This window comes from Ptychodera flava (genome assembly GCF_041260155.1).
Source record: "Ptychodera flava strain L36383 chromosome 3 unlocalized genomic scaffold, AS_Pfla_20210202 Scaffold_27__1_contigs__length_13241970_pilon, whole genome shotgun sequence".
Classification (NCBI taxonomy): Eukaryota; Metazoa; Hemichordata; class Enteropneusta; family Ptychoderidae; genus Ptychodera; species Ptychodera flava.
This window is the reverse complement of record NW_027248281.1, coordinates 11,953,871-11,967,545: the sequence shown is the minus strand read 5'-3', so window position 1 is coordinate 11,967,545 and position 13,675 is coordinate 11,953,871. Positions and strand designations below refer to the sequence as shown.

The following is a 13,675-nucleotide window of genomic DNA, read 5'->3' as shown; positions in this document are numbered from 1 at the left end:
TCAATTAATTTAATTTTTTATGTCCTGTATGTCATTTTGAAATTCGATATCACAGAGCTTTGCTAATAGATCACTTGACCTTACAAAAACACAGAATTCAATGCCTATCAAGGGTGAAAGTCATTACTTTAGAATGAGTGAGGATAGAAAAATCTAGGTATCGTGTAGCAACACCTTTGCCTCTGTGTCAGCTTGATAAGCTTACTACGCTGAGCTTGTAATATAATTTTTAGGGCGATTGTGGCATTGCAAAGATCTAGCAATATTGCTCTGCCTGTACAGTCAGGGGGTAGCAGAACATGGTCTCTTGCAAACCTGAGAAATATAAGCCGCTCTGGTGAAAATCTTGCTCGCACTTGAAACCAAATATCTCGATTTGTGGGGGTTTTATTTGGTATAAAAGTTTTTTTTTGTACTTTTTTATCAGTTCTCATTAATTATGTACAAGAAACGTGTTGTTGAAATCTACATGTTAACGAAGGAATTAAACAGTCAGTGCATGGTTTGATATTAATGTTGACTTAGGCTTATTTAAGATTTAAGATTAATTTATATTTTCTCTTCGGTTTGAACGATATGTCACGTAGTCGAGTTGAGGCGGGAAGGTGTCTTGATACGTGCACTCTGGGATAGAACATTGAAGCAGAACAGACAGCACACAGAAATATTCTTATAGCCGTAGTCTTCTATAATTAGGACAGTCTAACAATAGTCTCTAGATCACGGTCGTCTCCAAATTGAGTATTAAAAGATGGTCTCTAACAGGTCTTCAAGATGGTCTCCAATAATGTGTCTCCAATAATGTTTCTGTCTATAACTCACCAAGTGCACTTCGATACCGAGTGAAAAATTGCACATTGTCATGACTTTGGTATGCGCCTATAAACTAATGATCATAGAGTCGGCAAAGGCAAACGAGGGGAAGGTCGCCCCCATCTAAGTACAATATCAAACAGGATGAAGCAATCTGTCAACACAAAACCGTGAATGGAGGGACTGTGACAGCGCTGTCGTCTAAACTCGACGTCCGGTCACTGCAAATTGGTTCAGCAGTTGTTAAAACAACACATCACTAAAAGGAAGACAAACTGTGACTTCCACGTTCGGAAAACACAAGCTGAGGTAACTTAATGCAAGGGTTACTGTCGGTCAAAATCGTTGTCTGTCGTCAAAAATAAATTCAGGAGAGTAAAATTAAGAACAATGGTCGGGTGATATTACAATAACGTACACAGTTGCACGTCATTTGGTCAAATCCTTGACTTGTAGTCAATCACTGATGTCATCATGACAATATAATACTTTCCTGTGATTGGAGAACTGGTAGTCGTTACATACTATAGGCTAAACACGACAGAGAAAACGAAATATTATAATGGAAATACTTAAATGCTAAGCGTATTTGAGAGAATCTAGATATTTGTTTGCTGTTTGGCTATTCCTCAGTGCAATTCCCACCTTGTTTGCATATTGTGCGAAGAACACCGGGAATAAAGTATATTCGCATGTTCGAACGATCCATCATGCACCGCGATGATACTAGTCTTTTCAAAGCTTCATACCGTTTATGGATTTATTTTCAGCTCCCATATTGCATTAGCAGAGGACGTCTCGCATATAATATCGAAAATAACCAGCCATCCGGCCTTGAGCGACTTTCTATTGGCGTTTCGTACATCATAAACAACTGTGACGGTCATGCTGCGTTTCGATTCATAGAATACGCTAACAATATAAAAACAAAGCGAACTGGCTAACCAACTTCAGGAAAGTCTGCATGAGACAGATTTCTACCTTTCTGATTATCATATAGTCAAGACACTTCACAGATACTGTGGGTGCTTGTCAATCTTTTCGTGGCATTAGCACACTTGTACCCGAAACAAGTCTGACAGTAAAAGAAATGCGTGTGTTACTTCTATCAAATTGAAACAACATAGTGTAACTGTAAAGTTGAAGTTCATCCATCGGCATAAGTAGCGCTCTCTATCCATCGTCTTTGTTTTTGATTGCCAGCCTTGTACCGTATTGAAGCGAATAACTAGGGTTGACGACGCTAAGTTCTCGTCTGTCTACGAGTAGGAGTAAGACTATGACGTCATCGGGTAATGGTTTGTCTAAGAAATCAACCCCATTGTAAGGATTCCTTGAATAAGTACCAAATGGCTTGTAAGACGGACATTCAAGGAATTGCACAATCGCCTTCTTAAGACACATTCCGAGTACAAGTATCCTCTGAAAATAATTTACTGAAACTGAAAGATGTAAACAGTTCTTTAACTTTTTGATCAAAGCTTTCACTAAGGTACAACAAGGATATATATTCTACCACATGAAGGATATAAGATACACCCAAAGATACGTCTCTTTGAAAACCTTTCGATAGCTGTATTTTGGTTGAGTTGTGCATGACGTCACAGCAACTCCTTAGTATTGTTCTACCGCTAATAGGCGTTCGACTGTTACTGTGAAAAGTAAAGGCAATACACTCACATGATAACAGCAAATATATAAGCAATTAATTCCACCCAGCGACGGTATACCACGAGATTTTGACCAGTTCACGACATATATGCACGAGCGATAGCGAGAGGATAGAAGTGAACTGGTCAAAATCGAGTGGTATACCGATGCTGGGTGTGATTTTTTGCTACTGTATCATAACAGTATATTGAAATTCTGGCGTGGAACGTCAAAAACGGATTTTTGCTCAGACTAATAGCTCGCGCGTATGCCAGCCGTGGTATATCGCCAATATACCACGGTTCTTTTCGCGTCTCGACCAATCAGATCGCTGCATTTGCGCCATCAATATACTGGTATGATATAATTCAGTATATCTGACCATTTTCCCCGCTATGTGACAGGAAACAAGCTTGTTGTGCTGTGTCGGGCAACTGGCGATGATTTTCACATTTCATAGCTTCAGCATCCCCCTCTGGTAGGTTGACTTGGAAAGTTTTCGAAACAAGGGGCCGTAAATAAGGGCTAGGGAGAGGATTTACCAGGTAGGACATGCTACTTTACCAACAGTAAACCTATCCATAGAACCTGATACCCTGTCATTATTGGATGGATGTTCGTCCATCGTGACAAACTCCTACAATTTGCCAGGACTTTAAAAAAAGGTAATACTTAAATACAGGCGATGTATCGTACAATACAAAATTTCACCTCGAAGATTTCTTCCTAAGAAGTATTATTAAAATATAGAAAACAACATACTCAGCATGGTCAGAGAGCCTGACCGAAGTACGCCTGCGCTTCGTCCCATCATCATGGTGCAGGAGCGATGCGACATACGGCACACCTCCGCACTGTGTCCTGGTAGTTTTTGCAGATTTAACCTACTCATTCTTTAATATGCAGAATACTTTTTACAACATTTATTATTCTTGTGGTTACAAATTAAACCTCTCTCCTTGCCTTTTTCTGTCAGTCAATTACATTTATGAGAAGCGCCCCCATAAGGCTAATAAACAAACTTTGTCATGCTACCCTGTATACCGATACAACTACGTAACCTTTGTTATTGCGTATACCAGACCCAAATGTGGTAAAACTAGCGTCCAAGTCAATCAAACACTAGAAAATGCTGGAAGAAGCTGAACAATAAAACCATTAGTTTACAGGACAGAATGCACCGAAAGCCCACAATGGAGGGAATTATGCCTCAGGCTGCATAATAAGTTGAATCACTTCGAACAAAACAAAGATGTTCAAGAACATATAAATGCATAAAACCAACTGTGAAGAAGGGACTTTAATTGGCAAATCGCGTTGAAATGATAAGACGCATCACCAAACTACCGTAAGCTTGAAGCCGTGGAATTTGTTCGCCTGATTACGACCAATAACGTTTCAAGGAATGAATCAAAAGTTTGAAGTTTGCGAAGTAAGAAGGAAGATTCATTTTGTACATCAACTGAATTCACGGATTAGATCAGGGACCCTTAAGCGGTCCATGATTAAATGACGAGGGTCTCTGGATGAAATATGTGCCAATACATATAGTTCTTAATAATTTTTCATGGTTAAAAATAATAGTAGAATAGGGTGATCGTATCTCGATTATACATGACGCAGAAAGAATAAGATTTCTATTCTTTCCTATTTTGCATGATACTTTGTCGGCTAAATCATTGATACACCTTAGAGGTGTGCAGAAGTGTGCAGATGTCGATAGGTTGACAGAATCAAGGAAACGTCCGAGTCGATTGGATTCGCAGCAGAAAGCGCAAGCTTGTGTGAGTCATCACAGAGGGCGCTGTCATGGTCACGAGGTGAGCGTCCGGAGATACTCAAGTTTTTTCCAGAAAGAACAGTAAAGTTCAAGTTCAAAACTCCATGAGTGACAAGAAATCAGGGATTAGAAATGGTAAGCAATTAGTAAGGAAAAGGGAACGGAAATATAGCCGGCATCTATCAAGGAATAATTGTTGAACCCAGAATATGGTTCATTACTATGAAAAAAAAATTGTAGAAAAGGAGGCGTTGTTGGAAACTTGCATAACAGTGGATAACGGAGATAAGCTATGTCATGATGATCTAATGATGATACGGTTCAAAGGTTAATGCTATGAAAGGAAACAATAAGAAAAGAGGGGAAAAGTTGCATATATGAGCAAATGATATCCCATTGCGAAAAGAAAAACTGTGAAGAACGCACGGGAGCCAACAGAGAACGCAGATATTGTTGACCACAGAGGAACATAGACATGTTTCTCTGTGTGTTGACCCGATCGATGATCCTAGTACAACCTTAATTAGATAATTTCGACCCTGATAAAATGTTGGCTGAAACAACAGAAGAAATATATCTCAGAGTAAACGCTGATATGAACAGACAAAGATGAGGCCACTCAAACCACCACATAAAAGAAGACAACTTGTCAAAGCCATGATGAGAAACGGAAACTTCGGAGAAATACCAACATTCAACTTATATCAAATGTTATCAGAAGATGAAGTTGATTATTATTCGACACAGTGAACGAGTAAGATACAACAAATAATCTAAATTTAAAAACTAACACACCTACGTAACAGATAAGACACTGGCACTGTAGTACCGTGTGTAGCGTCTTATGAATATTTAAATCTTATGTCATTAAAAACGCCATTGACCAACAAGCTCAACCATTCACTCTGTCCTGGACCTTTGCTGTCGAGACACTATAACTGGAGTACTCAACACGCTTGTAAACATTAATCGTCATGCCAAAACATCGCGTCATTTATTTCGATGCAAGGGGAAGAGCAGAACCATCCCGATTGGTCCTTTCTGCTGCCGGAGTGGAATTTGAGGATGTCCGTTTCACTAGTGAACAGTGGCAGACGGAAAAAGCAACGGGTAGTAAGTGTTTGGTTATTTAGTGATTGCCACACCCCTATCTGAACGCTAGACTTGGGCTAGAATGTTCTGTTAGGTATTGAACATGGCTATTATCAGTACCTTGCTTTGCAGCAAATTTTCGTGGTCGCTTGAGTACAGCTGTATGCCCGTGTTAAACATATTTCCCTTGTAGGTTATTTTGGGCATCGGATAATTAAAACACGCGCACAGTAAACGCAATTTCTGCTTTTAGGGTGAGGGGGTTTGGCTGTATTTCGATTACCATGCGCAAAAGTAGCACTACTTGTTTTATATTGCAATATCTCGCCACACGTAATTATGTGTCGCAAAATGTCGCTATGTTATTGTTCGGCGTATACCAGGCCAGTGCAGTGCGGCACGGGCGCTACACCAGCATTCTTATGACATACATGTGGTTCAGTGTAAAACAACATAATAATCATTTAGGATACACTGTTTCAACTCATTTCATTCTGTTGGTTGCGTCATTGTAGAGCGGAAACTGTGTTAGAAAAAGAAAGGGTTGCAGGTAATTGCACATCATATGAAAGGTCGTTTGTAAGGCCCTCAACGGTATATCAAGGACCGACTGGTCTGAAAATCACACATTGCAGGACTGTAGAAATGATTTATCATTCTTACCATATCAACACTTAACTGGTTGGGGTACAGAACACACACCTGTATGTTTGCTTTCAGATATTACAAGTAGCCCTGGATGCGTTTAAAGGTCAAAACACATACCCGATTGTAGAAAAACTACATTTATATTCTAATGTGAATGAAGTTGGTGCTTTTAACAGCAACTAGAAATGATTACCCTCAACCATCATACTTAATCCCAGCGCCAACAAGGCATCCAACCCGGCCGCCTTGCCGTCAATATATGCGATGAGAATTACTAGTAGCTGTGTGTGAAGGGGAGATAGTTTGTCTATATGACACAATTTTAGTGCAGAGTTTTGTTTCCGATATATGTATCATGTATGTTACCACTCTTAAATTCCAACTTCAAAGATACAGAGCGTCCAATAGGTCTATTGAAGTTGTTATCTCCATTCGTTGGTCCTCCAAGTTCCCACCAAACTGACTCTTTTCAGATTCTTTTTAGCTACAGTTTATGTGAGGATTATCTTGTTCAAGATAGTCCAATTCATAAAAAAAGTGTTCTTAAAGCTTGTTGACCATCTGGCGAAAGATGTCTCTGAAGCCATTCGTGAAAATTCTGTTTGCACTTCAGTGAGTGGAGAGTCTCCTTGGAAATTTTGATTGGGAAAAAAAGTAATTTTGAATTTTAGAATGTTTATCCATCGAAGACAATCACAGATTAGTCAGGTCATAATGAGTCAGCAATCAGAGTCGTACAACATCTTGAGTGTCGTAACATTTCTGAGCTGTATTGTATGATCAAATATTGACAAAAATTGACAAAAAGGGCGTTCCTAGAATCCGCATCCTAGAATCCACAACCCCAGAGAACAGACAGTTGGGAATTGGAATCTCACTATTGTTCATCGATCAAAGTATTATAGGATGTGGTGAATTATGAATCACGTTGGCGTCTTGCTGCGAAGATGCTACTACGATGGCGAAATTGATCTTCAACAAGAATTTCGTATGATTATACAATTCTGTCTCTGGAACCACATCAGCTTAAAACTTGTTTTCCGTATTTTATTGTATTTCCAGAATTTCATTTTTACGTGAAGGAAGGCAGAAATGACTGACCAGGATAAAAATAATATTATGGGTATAATCCTGATTGGGGCAAATAAGCAGGAGGTAGATAATCCGAATTAATGATTAATAGTTATGCCAAACATAAGCCGCATAAATGCAGTGAAAAAGCAATGGTTGTTATTGCTCAAGTACTGATTTTTTGTTTCTTTGTTTGACTGTTTGTTTTTTAAAGAGTATGAATTTGGACAACTGCCGTGCTTGGAAACGGACGGTGTTATGATCAGCCAGTCAAGAGCTATGGCCCGTTACCTTGCCAACGAATATGGTAAGTAAAATAGCTAGTAAATGTTGCTTTGCGAGAAAGGAAAATCGTGTACGCAAGATAACTTTGAGGAAATATCTGAAACTATTTCTGAAAGTTATTGTTTGTTGGGTATCTAAAGTTCTTGATAAAATGATACATTCTTATGTTGCCGGTGTCCGTGTATGCCCGCATTACATTGTAAGATAGTCGGTGGACAGTTATACGCAGGTAAAGAGAAAAAGTAAAATCCCAGATCACGGCACGCCCTCATGGGGTAGAGTAACCGTGCCCAAATGAAGTCAAGTTTTCAGGTCGTGTTGCAGGTATGCCCCCAGCCAAGCATTGCCATTACACATGGTGATCCAGGGATATGCTCATATCGTTTTCAGCGACGGACATCGAACACGTAACGGTGTATGTGAATTACAGGCTTATGGTCGAAGTAATACCACGATTAATATTGAAATGGACACACAACAATATCACATGGATATCTTGCTATCTTGTTTTATCACGAACAGTATTGTATCGTGTAAACCATTAGATTACGAAATGTAGGTCAAACCTGTCTCATTGCCTATTTCTCCTCCATAATCAAGGTTTGGCAGGGAAAACTAACCTGGACAAAGCTAAGGCTGACATGGTGACAGACGCATGTGAAGATCTTTTTCAGGGGATGATAAAGGTGTTTTTCGAGAAAGATGAAGCAAAGAAGGTAAATGACGTCAAATAGTACGCTGACCTCTGTAACTTTGCCTCGAAAAGAAACTTAGATCTGCGTTACTTTAAATGATTTTACCAAAGCGCAAAAAGCTGTAACTTTAGTAAGGTTCGAAATGCCGAGGTTGTGTTGTCAATATATACATGTATAGACTGCATTGTTATTTCGTCATAAAAAGCAAAAATAGGACTTAATAACTTCATCCGAGTTTACAGCTACTGGCTCTTTAATAATATATTGATGATATGTTCTGGCTCAGTGATATCAATCACTTGTATAAATTATTCAAATTCCGTGCTGTATGTTTAGTGTTATGGTTTGAAATTACATGAGGGTAGCAAGTGAACTTAGTTTTATTCGTGTCTAGACGCCTCTTATAATTATTTAAATATCTCAAACCAAAAGGTACAGACGTGTAGATACAAGCATCATAGCAGCAGCGTAATTATAAATTATTTCAACTACTATTCTGTCCTGATTTTCAATTACAGACAGAATTAAAGACTGAGTACGGCAAGAAACTAACCGCGACATTAGCATCGCTTGAGAAGATACTCACTGCTAACAACGGGGGTGATGGATTTTTCGTTGGAGATGGGGTAAGTGATGTCATGTATTCATTTGCATCAAACTAAAACTGTGAAATGGACGATAGCTGTAACCTTGTTTAATATTGTTTTTATTTTTTCTCTCAAACGTATTTTGACATACAAAGCACAATCCTTGCCGACATGTAGCATATCGTCAAATATAACAAATTCCGGAATTCAGTCGCCAACAAGCAGAGTAGACATTGTGGTGAATAGAATACTGGGTATTTGCATGACATGGGGAAAAGAACAAGAACTTTATTATCTCATCATTACACCAATATGTAAAACTACATCTTAGGTTACTACACAAGCTTTAACGAAGCTTCACATTTGACTTGTAAATTATGACATTACGGATATGTGGTGGACGAAATTTATACAGTTGTATCTTATATTGCGGTAAAGTACGTGTTTCAGTCGTGTGACGCACTTTGTCTGACACGGAGAGACCTTTTTGATAGCACATCAATTAATAATAGCATTGCGAGTATCTTTTAATTTTGTATCAGTATTGTATGGTATACACTTAGAATAATCGACAGATATGACCATAATATAACACTGGATCTTCTCTGGTACCGTGTATTCAGTTTACTTAAAATCACCGAATCAATCAATCAATCAATCAATCAATCAATCAATCAATCAATCAATCAATCAATCAATCAATCAGTCAATCAATCAATTAATCAATCGATAGATCGATCGATCGATCGATCAATCACCGAATCAATCAATCAATCAATCAATCAATCAATCAATCAATCAATCAATCGTATCCAATTTCTTCATATTGTTTTGTGCACGTTGTTGAATGACGTATTTCGACTTTCTTCTTTCCAGGTGTCAGTGGCTGATCTTTCGTTTTTTGCCCAAGTGGAATTCACCTCACCGTCTGCCCCTAATCTACTGGACGCTTATCCCAAGTTGAAGGCGCTCAATGCACGTGTAGCTGCACTTCCCAACATTGCAGCATGGCTTGAGAAACGACCGAAAACAGAGTTCTAACTCGCATGTCTTCGACATCGTCGTTCCTGTGATATTCTTTCAGAATTAGATTTGAGCCATAAAAGATATTGTTAACTCATAGAATGCTACAGCAGGGCCAGTAATTTGGAACATTATCCACTGTGTGTTTTACATAGTCTCGTTTCATTTCACATGATTATTAAATACTTAAGATCTCAAGTAATGGGTTGTGCATACTCTTTCGACGAATGTTTTAAAAATAAAATCACATTACATATCAACAAATACACACTCCTTGTTTTGTTTTTAGAACATGTACACAAATTTACAAGCATATATCAATATTCATCATGTGATTTTGATACGTCAAAGAAGGACAACCAATGGCTTTGATTATGTATTATATTATATCATGCTACCATGCGCCATTCTGATTGGACGAGAGCTCATTCCACCGATGCTAAACTTTTGCGCACAAACCAATCTCAATATTGCACATATTTGGACAAGAACTGAGATGTGACAAGTGATTCTTTAAAGTGTCGAAGACTACAGAGGCAAGTTTTCCACAAATGAACTCGGAAAAGAAGGGGTTAATTCAACAGAAGACATATTCTGGTCGATTCATAGCCAACATACATTGGCATCAAAATCGCTCTCTTCAAAAGTCATAACTCTACGTCGTCAGTCTGCGTTAATTGTTGCATTTGCTCAGTGAATCTGATCGGCATATATACGTTTAAAGCCCCATGAACTAAACAGTGTTTTCATTCGTTTTGCAAATTACATCATACAAGATCAGAATGACAGGTGTTCAACTGATAAACTCAACCTTACTTGGCAAGTGACAGTATTGTACCTCCCAGTCTTAGCCAAGCGAGATAGGTCCACCAGATAAGTGAGGTTCCCAAGTTATATTCCCCATTGAAAATTCCCCGCGTGACAAAAGTATAGGTACATGCCATCGGTAGGATTGTTTATGTGCTATGTGTGTATTGGTTATAGTCCTGTGTGTGGTAAAGCCGTAAATAATGTCGAACTCCTATTTCACAACTCGTTCACAATGCTTGCAAGCAAGTTGTGGGTATTGTAACGCCCTCGCTTGTAGAGATTTTATCTCCCTCACGTGGCCAAGGCGTGAGAAGGTTAACGTTGGTTCAAGGAGATAGGAGATAGCGTCATACGTTTAATTAACTATTAATAAAGATGTCAATGAGAACAATCGAGAACGGCATCTCCATGTCTATGATCAAAGACTGGCGGAAGATTTTCATGTGATGACCGTTGTATAATGATGAAAATTATGTAAGTTTAGTCTATAACTTTGTAGTGAATGTACTCTATGACTTAGCATTTTAGACGTGGAGCGTCACGTTGACTCTACGAATTTTAAATCAACATTTCAGTGTCAGCTTCAGTTGCTGAAAGCATTGCGATCCAGACTGGTACCTCAAGTCGCATTCCCCTAACTACTAGCGTGACAGTATGTAATGTGGTGTCCTCCTACAGAACGACTTAGACGGTGAGATACATCCGATCACTGCAAGCGACTAATTTTGGATGGTTACAACCGTAAAATAATATAAATCTCGCAGGGCAAACACATGTATGTCCAATGAAGGCTATCAGAACGTACGTTGATACAAGGGAGAGCATCGCTACTCATCTGATATCCCATTACAGTGCGATTTCCAAGATGAGATCCGAAAAAATATATCGATCACTGCAAAGTGACTAGTTTGTCGTGGTATTTACACTTAGCTTCCTGGGCGGTTACAGCCGTAAAATAAGCTCGAACGCCTTACAAAATGTATGTCCAAAGACGGTTACCAGAATGTAAGTCGTTGCAAGGGAGAGCGTCACTAGTCATCTAATGTCCCACTACAGTAAAAATTAAGATGGTGAGATTCTTAGAAATATATCAATCACTGCAAGCGACGTTGATACACGGGTGTATAGTTTGATCTGAAAGTCCGTAAATATGTCCGTAAGTTGATACAGAGGCACATATTTTGCGTCCATCTTTTTACATACGGGAAATGGTAACACTGAATGTCTATCCGCTTGCATGAAGCACCATAATGCATGTCCTGGCAAATTTTGCAGATTTGACCGATTCATTTTTATGTAGAATACTTTTTACATTTGTTATCATTCGTCTTATTACTAAATTCAACGCCACACCTTGCCTTTTTCTGTGCTTTTTTTTTGAAAAAGATAAATTAATTTCAACATTGTTGCAAATAAAACAAAGTACATAACAAATCTACATTCCTTTTTCTGTCAGTCAATAACATTTATGAGAAGCGCCTTCAAAGGGCTACTAAACAAACATCTTCATTCTACCCTGTATACTGTATTCGTAATCTTTTTTATTGCGTATACCCATAGACCCTCGAGAAAAACAATGTGGCAAAACTAGCGTCTAAGTCAATCAAAAACTAGAAAATGCCGGAAGATGCTGAAATAATAAACCCATTAGTTTACAGTTTACAGTGAGCGTCCGGAGATACTCAAGTTTCTACCAGAAAGAACAGTAAAGTTCCGGTTAAAAACTCAATGAGTGACAAGAAATCAGGTATTAGAAATGGTAAGCAAGGAAAAAGAAACGGAAATATAGCCGGCATATATCAAGAAGTATTTTGTGAACCCAGAATATGATTCGTTACTTTGAAAAGTGTTGAAGAAAAGGAGGCGTTGTTGGAGAATTGCATAACAGTTGATAACGGAGATAAGCTATGTCATGATGATCTAATGATGATACGGTTCAAAGGTTAAAACTATGAGAGGAAACGACCAGTAAAGAGGGAAGAAGTGGCATACATCAGCAAATGATATCCCCGATGAAAAGTAAAAAATGTGAAGAACGCAGAGTAGCCAACAGAGAACGCAGATAATGTTGACCCAATCGATGATCCTAGTATAAGCTTAGATAATTTCAACCCTGATAAAATGTTGGCTGAGCTAACAGAAGATTAAAAGACGATATGAACAGAAATAAATGACGCCACTCAAACCACTACATCAAAGAAGGAGATTTGTCAAAGACATGATGAGAAACAGAAACTTCGGAGAAATACCAACATTTAACTCATATCAAGTGTTATCAGAAGATAAAGTTTATTATTCGACACAGTGGACAAAGAAGTTACAACAGATCATCTAAGTTCAAAAACTAACTCACCTACGTAACAGATAAGACATCCCCAGCAAAGTTGTGTAATATTGAGTCAAGGAGCAGGGGGAGCTGTGATTGGCACTCTAGTACCATGAGTCATCATTAAAATGTTGCCTCTTATGAATATTTAAATCTGACGATCTCCACCATTCACCCACAAGGACCGACTGGTCTGAAAATCACACATTGCAGGACTGTAGAAATGATTTATCAATCTTGTTACGTGTATTCATTCTTACAATATCAACACTGGGCTGTGTACAAAACACACATATGTATGTTTGCTTTGAGATATGGGCAAACCTACTCCAACCATTGTGGCAATGCGAAAACCATCAATTGAAAAAAATCGGCATTATATTTTTTCGATATTATATTTTAGCACCTGAATGGCTTTATATTATATCATATTAAAATGGCACAGTGACCGCTGTCGCTATATGTTATTATGAGTTCATTGAGAACATGCAAAGTTTGACCTTGAACTCATTTATGCAAAGAAAACCACGTGACTTTCAACTTTACATGCAGAAGCTGCAGACTACCGTTCTGACTGGGGTTCCGTCAGAAGCTGCAGACTATCGTCCTGACCGGAGTTTCCTCATTTTCGAATCTTGAAGACTCCATTATGCGAAATTCCTTCACTACTTCTGTGAGACAAAATGTCTACATTCAGTCGTAGGCTTTTTTAAAGTCCTCCACCCACCTACCCCCCCAGCGACATAGCAATGTTCAGCCTTTGCAGATTCTACCACACAATAGTCAAGTCATGATGAGTCAGCAATAAGAGCCGTACAACATATTGAGTGTAGTAACATTTATGTGTATTATTAGCTGCAATAATTGTAGCCCTTGGTTGGTGGGGATTGGGCTT

The 13,675-nt window shown here is 38.6% G+C and overlaps 1 protein-coding gene across 1 annotated transcript; it reads left to right on the top strand.

Annotated features, from left to right (window-relative positions):
- The first annotated feature begins 5,122 nt into the window (after nucleotides 1–5,122).
- On the top strand, nucleotides 5,123–9,908 carry LOC139126368 (S-crystallin SL11-like). The gene is made up of 5 exons (XM_070692437.1): nucleotides 5,123–5,356; nucleotides 7,269–7,361; nucleotides 7,940–8,055; nucleotides 8,553–8,660; nucleotides 9,498–9,908. Exons 1-5 carry the CDS (start codon nucleotides 5,218–5,220, stop codon nucleotides 9,660–9,662), a joined length of 621 nt encoding a protein of 206 aa, XP_070548538.1. The 5' UTR covers nucleotides 5,123–5,217; the 3' UTR covers nucleotides 9,663–9,908.
- Nucleotides 9,909–13,675: the final 3,767 nt, after the last annotated feature.

Bases quoted from the DNA above. Each gene is read 5' to 3' on its own strand.
- LOC139126368 (XM_070692437.1), top strand. From the start codon at position 5,218: ATGCCAAAACATCGCGTCATTTATTTCGATGCAAGGGGAAGAGCAGAA. The intron at 7,362-7,939 runs GTAAGTAAAATA...TCCATAATCAAG, and splicing joins TTACCTTGCCAACGAATATG to GTTTGGCAGGGAAAACTAAC. The intron at 8,056-8,552 runs GTAAATGACGTC...TTTCAATTACAG, and splicing joins AGAAAGATGAAGCAAAGAAG to ACAGAATTAAAGACTGAGTA.